We start from the raw sequence: 12,159 nt of genomic DNA on the forward strand, positions 1-12,159 counted from the left end.
CAAAGGTGATTGTAAGTTGCACGTAAGTCCATCTACTTGACCTGAGTTGCAATTAAGTCCATCTTCCTTGAGAAAGATTTGTGAGGTTGTTCCCAAGAATATTCTGAAAAAATAGGAAAATGGGCTCCTGTTAGATAGTAAAGCACAGTTACAATTAGGGTGCATTGGGGCACCCCCATCCATGAGTATCACTACCACTGCATGTGCTGCAGTAATCATAGCTACACCTTTGAGTGTCAAAGCTTGTACTGTTGTCTCAGAGAGGGAGGCAACCATAACTTCTCAGGAGGGATGCATCATTACCCATGGAAGTGTACCTGCATTCCTCAGTAGGAAGCAGGCCTCTGCAGTAGTGAGTTTCTGCACGTAAACCTGCCCCTTCAAAGCACTGTAAGCAATATTGCTTTTTCTTTGCAGGCACGCTCCAAAAATTAGCAGTGCACTTGTTTAAGGGACTCTCATGTGTGGCTGTGGGTGTCTTTTTGTGGGGGAAGGAGACGTAATGCATTTCTAAAAACACTTTGAATGCCTTTTTTCTCTTGTCTAAAATTGTCAGTGATATGCACAGTGCAGTAGAAATACCCGGAAGTCTCCCATGCAATAGATCATCCACTGAATGGATGCCAATAGATCACCCACAGCATGGATGCCAATAGATTACCCACAGCATGGATGCCAATACATCACCCACAGCATGGATGTCAATACATTACCCACATCATGGATGTCAATAGATCACCCACAGCATGGATGCCAATAGATCACCCACAGCATGGATGCCAATAGATCACCCACAGCATGGATGCCAATACATCACTCACAGCATGGATGCCAATAGATCACCCACGGCATGGATGCCAATAGATCACCCACAGCATGGATGCCAATAGATCACCCACAGCATGGATGCCAATACATCACTCACAGCATGGATGCCAATACATCACTCACAGCATGGATGCCAATACATCACTCACAGCATGGATGCCAATAGATCACCCACAGCATGGATGCCAATAGATCACCCACAGCATGGATGCCAATACATCACTCACAGCATGGATGCCAATACATCACTCACAGCATGGATGCCAATAGATCACCCACAGCATGGATGCCAATAGATCACCCACAGCATGGATGTCAATACAATACCCACAGGATGAATGCCAATAGATCACCCACAGCATGGATGTCAATAGATCACCCACAGCATGGATGCCAATAGATCACCCACAGCATGGATGCCAATAGATCACCCACAGCATGGATGCCAATACATCACTCACAGCATGGATGCCAATAGATCACCCACAGCATGGATGGCACCCAAGGCTCTGATGTGCTGCGCTTGCCTGAACATGCAAGGCCATCATAAATACCACTGGTGATAGTAGGATGACAGAGACTCTTGTTGGATGAGGGGTATTTAAAAATGCTTCTCTAAAGATGGAGGAACAGTTACACATCTGATCAGGGCACCCAATGGGCGCACATATTTCTGCAAATTCTCTTACGCGGATGGGAGGATTGGCACTCTGTGCTACATGCTCACAGGGCCATTCAAAATGATACTGTTCCTTTTCCTGGGTTCTGTTCCCCTCTCATGCCCACGTCCTTTAAAGCACCAATACATTTCATGCTGCAGTCCTGATTTATCTCGGTTCAAACAAAGGGCTTGATATAGAGAAAGATTAATCTAAATTATTTCATGTAAACCAGCAGCAACATGATAGTCCCCATGAGTGTAAATTCCTTTTCAGGATTCTCCTTTATGTAAATTACTCTTGTCATGGTGGCAGTTCTTCCAGTAGAGAATTTTGCATTGAAAATTGAACTTTTGTAGAAAATTATGTTACTACTGTGATTCAAATAGATGGCAGAAAATGGCCGCCATCATGTTCTTCCTGTTTCTCGACTCCTTGCAAACCATGCGATCATATTAAAGAGGCCATGGAATGAATTATGTCCTAACAGTTTTTTTTAACTAAAGTAAATATATTAAGATAGGGACTTTCTGCAACCATGATTGATGATGATGTAAGGTTGAGTGAGAGGTCCAGATTATTGTATGTTCGATAGATGATCCCTTTAGACCCTGGCTGAATGATTGTGGCCCCATAGAATGGAGGTGTGGAATAGATCCTTTCACTGAACTCACTGAGGCCCTATCGCCTAACCATATTGGCCATCTAAGTGGAGAACAACTGCAACGGTGACAGAAGATCAGTGGTTCAGGGCCAACTACGTGCTAAACATTGTTAATGCCTTAACATTGCCATCTGCCCCTTTCCCTCTTGGCAGAGCAGCCTTTCTCCAAAAATAAATTTAGTTTGTACTTTTTTCACCAGGAACAAGGATTTCGTCGCGTCCATCTGCGGCACGCTCTGTAGTGAACTCTGCAAAATCTGGAAGCGAAACCAAGTCTGTGGTGTCAGGTAAAGTGACATAAGTTACCTATATGTGCTTCCATGTCTCTTGGTGCAATGTGTCCTAGTAGCCATGAAAGTGAGAAGCAACATTTGTTTTGGGGGATATGTAGACTAAATACACTCCATTCTGAGTTTCATTGCTTCCTCAGGCCAAAGGTGAGGGGAGATATTGAGGTCTCCAGGGATGGAATCGACTGTAGACAGCCCAAAGCTCACTGCTGTCACTGGTTTGTCTCTGACTGCCCATCAGCCTCTCTGACCTCTGCTTGCATCTCAACCTCTCATTGCTCTACAGTACACCTATCTGAGTAGGGCTCAGATAGGTGCCCAGTTTTAGTTTACACTAAGATTGTGATTGTCCATGTTCCTTATGAGGAGGCTGAAACTGGCATGTAGCCAGTTTTGCAATGACATGACTGCGCAGCTGTATGCCAGACCTATTGTTACCAGTTCTTTAAACTATACATAGAATGAGGTCTGGCTGTGCCTAGAAACGTATTCTCTCTAACCTCATGCTATTTGCTGATTGCTATATTATTCTGCATCCTATGGAGAGTTTGCAATGTAATACAAATGGGGCAATTTTGCATCGTGTAAGTACACTGACCAATCACACTTTACACTTTTTATCTCACACATGCATCATACTCAAGATCAACTTTTTATGTCTTCTTTTTAGTGTAGCAGGATATTTTTTATTTAGTTTATAGTCAGGACTCACATTTTGCCTACTGGAGCACTCTTGTAGTTGATAAATGAGCATTGACAAAGCCACTGTGTCTGGCTTTAATATGCCAACACAAACAAGCACATGTTGTTTGCATACTTTCCTAAATGAAAGGCAAACCTGTTTGCTTTGCCAGTGCTTGTTGTAAAAGGTCTTCTGTGGTTACCGTCTGTGTGATGGGGAGCATGGGAAGGAGATGGGAGGGAGCACAGTAGGTGCACCAATAGTACTGCACCCGCTACAGACCGCATTATGGGTTCTACTAGAACCAGTACCAGTCGGCTTCCCCTGACATGTATCCTTTGTATGATTAGGCGCAGAAGCGCACTTGCAGAAGGACTCTGGCAGTATTTACTAACAGTGTGATGTCCATTGGTTCTATTCAGTTCCATTACTGCTGACATTACCACCCACTTGAGTTGAAATCTGTGGAATGGTAATTTACCTCCAGTGGTTCTGTTCAGGGACAAGGTAGTGTCATTTATAAGGGATTTCCAACATTACTCAATGCTCCATGCGGCCCAGAGGACCGCAAAACATCACACATTACAATCCATCTCTTACCATTTCCTGAGATCACACAGGAAGTGCCCAGAGATATCATCTCTGCTTTGGATGACAGCTGATAGTGGTACCTTAAGTTGCTCAATGGAGATCTCCACTCCCGTGTTTTTGGTTAGTGAAGCTCCTCTGGGTCTTGTGTGGGAAGTAAGCCTGGATGGAGTTCGCGAAGTTCCACACAGCGGAACTCAGCTAAGTGCAAAAAAAACTCAGCTGCGCTACACGAAACTACGCGTTAGATAAATGGCGTTCACGGTGTTTTTCAGTGCCAGATGCTTGTCCGCACTGTGCAATCATCGTGAACGGAACCAAGCACAGCGAAAGCGTTCGCTGCTTCCTTTCTGCCGCTCGAGTAGACTTTTACTCGAGCGGCAGCTTTCTCAATGTGAATGGATGGTTTCTCAATGCGAGCGTTCACGAGCATATGCGACCACTCACAATGAGAAATCTGGCAGCCCGTGTTGAGAAATCTCGCCGGGAGGTTGATTTTCCGCGCTCGCCAATTGATGTTGACGAGCGCGGACAAGGAAAAATCTCGCCGGGAGGTGGATTTTTCTCACTTGCGCTCACCAACATGACATTGACGAACGCAAGCGAGGGAAAAAGCTCCGCTCCATAACGACAAGCGGAGTTTTTCGGAACTCCGCGATCTCTGCGTAACGCGGAGTGCGGAAAACTCTGTAAACTCCGTGAGCGGAGCAGAGTTCACCGCCCAGACTTAGTTGGAAGTAAAAGTAGACAGATGCTTGTATAATTAAAAAAATAATGATTAGTGCTGGAGATGACCTGACAGTACTTTCCCAACGAATCAAGTATCTCTGCTACATCTGATACTCAATCTCGTGCCTTGCAGATTTTTGATCATGTTTTGAACTATTGGTCCCATTCACATGAGGCACCTGATAGTCATTTTCAGTGTAGCTGTTGTCCCGTCCCACCAGGGGTACAGGTCCAAATCTAAAAACCAGAGTGGGCAGACGTCAGGCTACTTGAGATGTCTAAATGATTTCAGACCCTCAGACTTGGTATTTCTTTTATTAATGCTAAAATCTGATCCCCTCAATGAAGGCTGATTACAATGCATATAAAACTAAGAATTCATGTTGGTTGAGAATTCTGGTTGATTGTTCACAAGGTCACTCCTAGGTCAATACAGGAATCCATTACGTTTTAGACTTGCGTCAAATGAGGATATATCTCAATGCCATGGGCGTGTTTTCATGAGTATTACAGTGCTTCTTTCGTTCAACAAATATGGAGCGTCCGATACCATCCTCTGAGGAACCGAGGCATCTAGGGCACTCTTCTGTACTCTATAAGATTCTACCTGATGATGGCATCTAATATTGTGTCTTCACGAGCTTTAGGACCCATTCAAAATCTGATGGATGGAAATCCTCTACTAAATCTTAGCCACTAGTAATTAGCCGGACCCACATTCAGTGCTCCATTTTCTTCTTCTTCTTCTTCTTCTTCTTATTTGTATCTTGTAAAGTGCCCGAATCACCCCTCGAGGGGTATCTCCGCGCTGCGAAGGTGCTACAGTTAGAGAGAGGAAGGGATTTTCAGAATAGTAAATATTCTGGGCATTTCCGGAGTTGGCTGGGGAGTTGGTTCCAATAGAAAGGGTCCAGGTAATAGAAGGCTTTCCCACCTGTGTGGGATTTCTTAACACGGGATACCAAAAGTAGAGACTTAGAGCCTGAACTAAGTGTTCTGGAAAGGCTGGTATCGGGTGAGTCTATCTGCTAAGTAGCTGGGGCCATTGTCATTTAGTGCCTTATGCACAATGCAGCAGATCTTGAATCTGATCTGCTTGCTGATTGGTAACCAGTGTAATCCTTGAAGAAGCGGGGAAGAGGTGGTCCTGTCAGGAGTGTTGGAAACAAGGCGGGCCGCTGTGTTCTGGACCACCTGAAGTTTATTGAGGCAAGACTCATTAGCTGAGATCAGAAGAGCATTACAATAGTCTAGACGGCTGACTGCTAATACTTGGAGGAGTGATTTACGTACTGTCAGAGGGAGAAAAGGGAAAACCCTCTGTAAAAGACTTAGCGTATGGAAGCAGGAGCCTACTGTGGTAGTGACATGCTCCTTCATTGTGAGTTTTTGGTCCAGACGTACGCCTAAGTTTTTTACCACGGCGTTAGGACCCGGGGCGGCACCCAGTTTGGCGGGCCACCATTCAGGGGATCAGAGCAGAGGAGCTTCTCTGAATAACATGATCTCCGTTTTCCCTGCATTTAACTGCAGAAAGTTATTCCTCATCCAAGCAGCAGCAACTGTCATGCCTTCTGAAAAGGTTGCCTGGGTGTTAGGAGAATTTTTATCAAAAGCCATTAAAAGCTGGGTGTCAGCAGCGTATGAGATCGGAATGAAGCCCCGTTCCCTGAGTAAGTCCGCTAAAGGAGCCACGTAAATGTTAGACAATGTGGGACTGAGACAGGATCCCAGTGGTACTCCTTTGGCCAACTCCGAAGTTTGGGATCGGAGGAGCCAAGGTTGATAGCTTGAGTTTGGTGGGTTAGAAAACATGATAGCCTTGACCCTGTGCCCCATGGGAACAGTCCAGCCCGAACTGCCAAGCCAGGTCCTCCCTGGACTGGAAACAAGCATCCTAGGACCGGTTTCGGGCTTTCAGCCCTCGTCAGCCAGGATAGCTTGATTCCCAGACGTGGGACCCGTGCTCACTACGCCACTGGATTCAAGCTATCCTGGCTGATGACGGCTGATAGCCAGAAACCGGTCCTAGGATGCTTGATTCCGGTCCAGGGAAGACATGGCTTGGCAGTTCGGGCTGGACTGTTCCCATGAGGCACAGGGTCAAGACTGATTTGCATATGGCCATGTCTGAACTGGGGTGGTGTAGTGGGCAAAAGAACGATGGATTTAACCCAGATCTCTTGACTGGGGGAGAATGTATGCATTGTCAGCATTCCGTCCATCATTTGTTTGTTGTAACGCTTTTCGCCCTAAGTGGGATGGGTATTCCCAGACGTGGGACCCGTGCTCACTACGCCACTGGAGTCAAGCTATCCTGGCTGATGACGGCTGATAGCCAGAAACCGGTCCTAGGATGCTTGATTCCGGTCCAGGGAAGACATGGCTTGGCAGTTCGGGCTGGACTGTTCCCATGAGGCACAGGGTCAAGACTGATTTGCATATGGCCATGTCTGAACTGGGGTGGTGTAGTGGGCAAAAGAACGATGGATTTAACCCAGATCTCTTGACTGGGGGAGAATGTATGCATTGTCAGCATTCCGTCCATCATTTGTTTGTTGTAACGCTTTTCGCCCCAAGTGGGATGGGTATTCCCAGACGTGGGACCCGTGCTCACTACGCCACTGGAGTCAAGCTATCCTGGCTGATGACGGCTGATAGCCAGAAACCGGTCCTAGGATGCTTGATTCCGGTCCAGGGAAGACATGGCTTGGCAGTTCGGGCTGGACTGTTCCCATGAGGCACAGGGTCAAGACTGATTTGCATATGGCCATGTCTGAACTGGGGTGGTGTAGTGGGCAAAAGAACGATGGATTTAACCCAGATCTCTTGACTGGGGGAGAATGTATGCATTGTCAGCATTCCGTCCATCATTTGTTTGTTGTAACGCTTTTCGCCCTAAGTGGGATGGGTATTCCTAGACGTGGGACCCGTGCTCACTACGCCACTGGAGTCAAGCTATCCTGGCTGATGACGGCTGATAGCCAGAAACCGGTCCTAGGATGCTTGATTCCGGTCCAGGGAAGACATGGCTTGGCAGTTCGGGCTGGACTGTTCCCATGAGGCACAGGGTCAAGACTGATTTGCATATGGCCATGTCTGAACTGGGGTGGTGTAGTGGGCAAAAGAACGATGGATTTAACCCAGATCTCTTGACTGGGGGAGAATGTATGCATTGTCAGCATTCCGTCCATCATTTGTTTGTTGTAACGCTTTTCGCCCTAAGTGGGATGGGTATTCCCAGACGTGGGACCCGTGCTCACTACGCCACTGGAGTCAAGCTATCCTGGCTGATGACGGCTGATAGCCAGAAACCGGTCCTAGGATGCTTGATTCCGGTCCAGGGAAGACATGGCTTGGCAGTTCGGGCTGGACTGTTCCCATGAGGCACAGGGTCAAGACTGATTTGCATATGGCCATGTCTGAACTGGGGTGGTGTAGTGGGCAAAAGAACGATGGATTTAACCCAGATCTCTTGACTGGGGGAGAATGTATGCATTGTCAGCATTCCGTCCATCATTTGTTTGTTGTAACGCTTTTCGCCCTAAGTGGGATGGGTATTCCCAGACGTGGGACCCGTGCTCACTACGCCACTGGAGTCAAGCTATCCTGGCTGATGACGGCTGATAGCCAGAAACCGGTCCTAGGATGCTTGATTCCGGTCCAGGGAAGACATGGCTTGGCAGTTCGGGCTGGACTGTTCCCATGAGGCACAGGGTCAAGACTGATTTGCATATGGCCATGTCTGAACTGGGGTGGTGTAGTGGGCAAAAGAACGATGGATTTAACCCAGATCTCTTGACTGGGGGAGAATGTATGCATTGTCAGCATTCCGTCCATCATTTGTTTGTTGTAACGCTTTTCGCCCTAAGTGGGATGGGTATTCCCAGACGTGGGACCCGTGCTCACTACGCCACTGGAGTCAAGCTATCCTGGCTGATGACGGCTGATAGCCAGAAACCGGTCCTAGGATGCTTGATTCCGGTCCAGGGAAGACATGGCTTGGCAGTTCGGGCTGGACTGTTCCCATGAGGCACAGGGTCAAGACTGATTTGCATATGGCCATGTCTGAACTGGGGTGGTGTAGTGGGCAAAAGAACGATGGATTTAACCCAGATCTCTTGACTGGGGGAGAATGTATGCATTGTCAGCATTCCGTCCATCATTTGTTTGTTGTAACGATCTGCCAAAGATGGGCAGCTGCTCCATCCACCCTGCTGTAAATGTATTGCCCTGTATGCCCACCAAACATAGACAATGGGACATCTGCCAAAAGTCTAAATCCACCCCAAGTTCTATTTCATTTATTTTTACTAGTGGTCACAGCCTACACCGGGTCCGCTAGTGCATTTCAAAGCATGAGGTGGCTCCTTCATCTGGGATAAAATGCCCTTAGAAATTCATATTGTTTAAATTAATAATTAATTTGTCTTGTTGTTGCCACCAAAAGTGAATGCACAAAACTCTCAAATACTAAATACCAAAGGATGTTTATTTCCACCAGTTGCAGAAATCCCTTCCTCTACTCCATACAAAACATGGTGGTGGTAGGGGAATTTATCCATCTAATGCCATCATACCTCACCAATTTTCAGGGACAGGTCCAGACTTTAGTATCTTGTCTACAACTTTCCTGTGACATCATAAGTTACCTTGATTATGGAGGCACAATGAGTCGGGTAGGAAAGTCCCTGGAACTCTCCCTGCAAATCAATGGACGTAGCAGCTGGCAGCCTACCTTGAAGTAGGCAATGGCGTGTGGTGTGGGGGACAGCGGGAGAACTAAAAAGAATAGAATCTTTACTTCCCACATCCCTTCCTCTGCTTCCTGATTCAATGTCCTAGATTTTATTGGCCAAGGCAGAACCTTCGATTTCATTCTTTGGCCAATGACAGGCTTGCTTAACACAAGAAGCAGGACAAAAAGCATGTGCAGGCTGTCTGGGGGCAGGAAACAGATTAAGGGGTTCATTTAGAGTCTGGCAGAGGGAGTGCTCTGTCATAATTGGCGGTGAACCTACCGTCCCACATTTTCTGTTTCCCATTCTGTTTAGACTAAGCGGAACCACTGGGTTTCTGATGGGGCAGTCTCACCTGGCTCTGCTGTCAGAAGCCTCTACCCTGACAGCCCTTCCACTGCAGGACTATCAGGTCATAGGCCCTGCCCAGTGCTTAATTTGTAAAAATAAATAAGTGCCAGGGTCCTAACAGCAGGCCAATGCAGCTTGCACCACCCATTGCCCTTCCCAGTGCTGCTAATGACACTACCAATTCACCTATTAATCATCACACTCTAACAGGTGTGACAATTCATACTAAACCAGGCCCCCAAAGGTATAACAATGGCTTGGATAACAGTTATTAATCATTGATAATGCATATTCAATAAATAAACAGCTGTTTTTGTGCTTATCCCTAATTAGGCAGACAGCACCAGCAGCACTGGTTCAAATTAAGTACTTCTGTCACCCAATCATAGGCTAGGGTTGCGACGAGGCTGTGGACCTGACTAGCCTCTCTTTCTTCCTCCTCTGGCCTGGCAGGCAGCTATGGCAGCAAGTGTCTGAATGAGGTCAACAGTGTACGTCTGGGTCAGAATCAGAGAGTCTGATAGGGGTTTGGGACAGAAAGACGTTTGCTTGTATCAGGCAGTTCGACTTAGGTTTAATTATCAATTGAAAATTAATTGTTAACCTTCTCATCTCTAACTCTAATACTTGTAATAAACAGTACTGGAGAACAGAATGTGTGTCGGGTTTTGTAGCAAAGGTGCTAACTTAAGAACAGCATGTGTATGTGTAAGCGTCTATGTGTGTATGTGTAAATCACTTTCTCTCCTGAGGCGGAAGCCGGGAGCGCGACTTGCACTTTTTAAAAAATATTGAGAGTCACTAATTGTTTGTGTTTTTAACTCACCTCACTCCTCTCCTGACTTCTTTCAGGACAGAAGCTTGCTCCTAAACTGCCCGCGCAGCGGAATTAGCGCTGCCGCGGACTTGAGAACACACACACTTCTTGCCGCCATTCCGGCGATCCTCGAGGCCACGCCCCTTTTGAGGCCACGCCCCCCCCCCGCCCAGACATTAAATAGACGCTGATTGCAAGCGTTTGGTCAGAATCACTTTCTCTCCTGAGGCGGAAGCCGGGAGCGCGACTTGCACTTTAAAAAAAATATTGAGAGTCACTAATTGTTTGTGTTTTTAACTCACCTCACTCCTCTCCTGACTTCTTTCAGGACAGAAGCTTGCTCCTAAACTGCCCGCGCAGCGGATTTAGCGCTGCCGCGGACTTGAGAACACACACACACTTCTTGCCGCCATTCCGGCGATCCTCGAGGCCACGCCCCTTTTGAGGCCACACCCTTTCCATCGTCGTCCCCTCCTCCCTATTAATTATGTGCATCTCCCGGACGCGCAGCGGACGAGCGCAGCGGGCGCGCCTAAGGCGAGCCCGTCTGCGCCCGTCATCGCCAAGACATCGCCTCTCGCCTGTCCCCCTGGTCAAGCCCTACAGAAATCTCACCACCATGATAGAGAGTTTCTTCTCGCCCTGAACCCTGGCCAGAGCTGCGAGGAGATATCAGGCCACCTCGGACAGACATGCCTTCAATGTAAGTCCTGCGATTTCGCAACACCCAGCCCCTGCCTATCTGGACACAGACTAGGCTCGCCTAAATATACCCCCCTTATCATCCTGCAACTGAATGTTAGGTCTCTCGTCAAACATCACTTAGAGGTAAATACTCTCCTACTTGATGAGAACCCTGACATCCTTTTCTTATGTGAAACTTGGCTTCGTGATGATATGACTAGTCTACCAAATCTCACGCTACCAGAGGGTTATTTAATGAAGGCTTTAAATAGAGACGCTAGAGGTGGCGGCATAGCAGTCGTCTATAAAAAGCAATATATTTGCTCCTTTACTAAGGAAGATATCTGGGGCTGCGAAAGTGCTCGTTTCAAGATCACGACGGGCCCTCACTTTGCCCTGTCTGGGCTTTACATCTATCGAACCCCTGCACCTGCTTCTAAGTTCATCAAAGCTCTCCTTGAGGCAGCAAACTCCCTGGTGGTGGGTTTGGCCAACTTCACTATATTAGGAGATCTTAATCTCCATTTTGACTCGACCCAAGACCCTACCATCAATAACCTCCTGGTGGACCTTGCGGCCTTACAATTAAACTCTTTAATTCAGACTGCCACACACTCGGCTGGGCATATTAGATCCTGTCTTTACCAACATCCCGGAGGTTAGGACAGACCTGCCCAAACCTATGGGATGGACAGATCACTATCTAATCAAAAACTCGACGCCTAAAGAGGCCTTGGCATAAACTTGTAACCAGTGACCTCCACTCCACTCTCGGAGAATTCCACTCTGAGGCAAATATGGATATCAATATGACACACGCTGCCTTCCATGACTGGATCACTAGAGGACTAGATGCCCTCATTCCAGCCAAATGGACTAAGGGACGTAGTTCCCCCTCAAACCCATGGTATAATGATACTCTGAAATCCATGCGGAAAGAATGTAAAAAAGCCGAACGAATCTGGAGAAGGGATTATAATGATAGGGGTAAAGCATCATACCTATCCAAACAAAAACTCTATCATAAAGCTATTTGCTCCGCGCGCGCCTCGTTCTATACAGAAGAAATCAACTCCAGCGCGAATCCCACCAAAGTTATTTTTAAATTGGTGCATGAACTGCAGAGTA

At 47.1% G+C, this 12,159-nt stretch overlaps 1 protein-coding gene across 2 annotated transcripts in view; it reads left to right on the forward strand.

Moving 5' to 3' along the window:
* CFAP100 (cilia and flagella associated protein 100) overlaps positions 1–12,159 on the forward strand; it is a 107,438-nt gene that overhangs the window by 18,747 nt on the left and 76,532 nt on the right. For both annotated transcript variants that reach the window (XM_085624427.1, XM_085624426.1), the window contains exon 3: positions 2,352–2,438. In XM_085624427.1, coding sequence (XP_085480553.1) covers positions 2,352–2,438 — 87 coding nt within the window. The remainder of the gene's footprint in view (positions 1–2,351; positions 2,439–12,159) is intronic.

The sequence above is a fragment of the Triturus cristatus genome, chromosome 9 (assembly GCF_964204655.1).
Source record: "Triturus cristatus chromosome 9, aTriCri1.1, whole genome shotgun sequence".
Taxonomy (NCBI): Eukaryota; Metazoa; Chordata; class Amphibia; order Caudata; family Salamandridae; genus Triturus; species Triturus cristatus.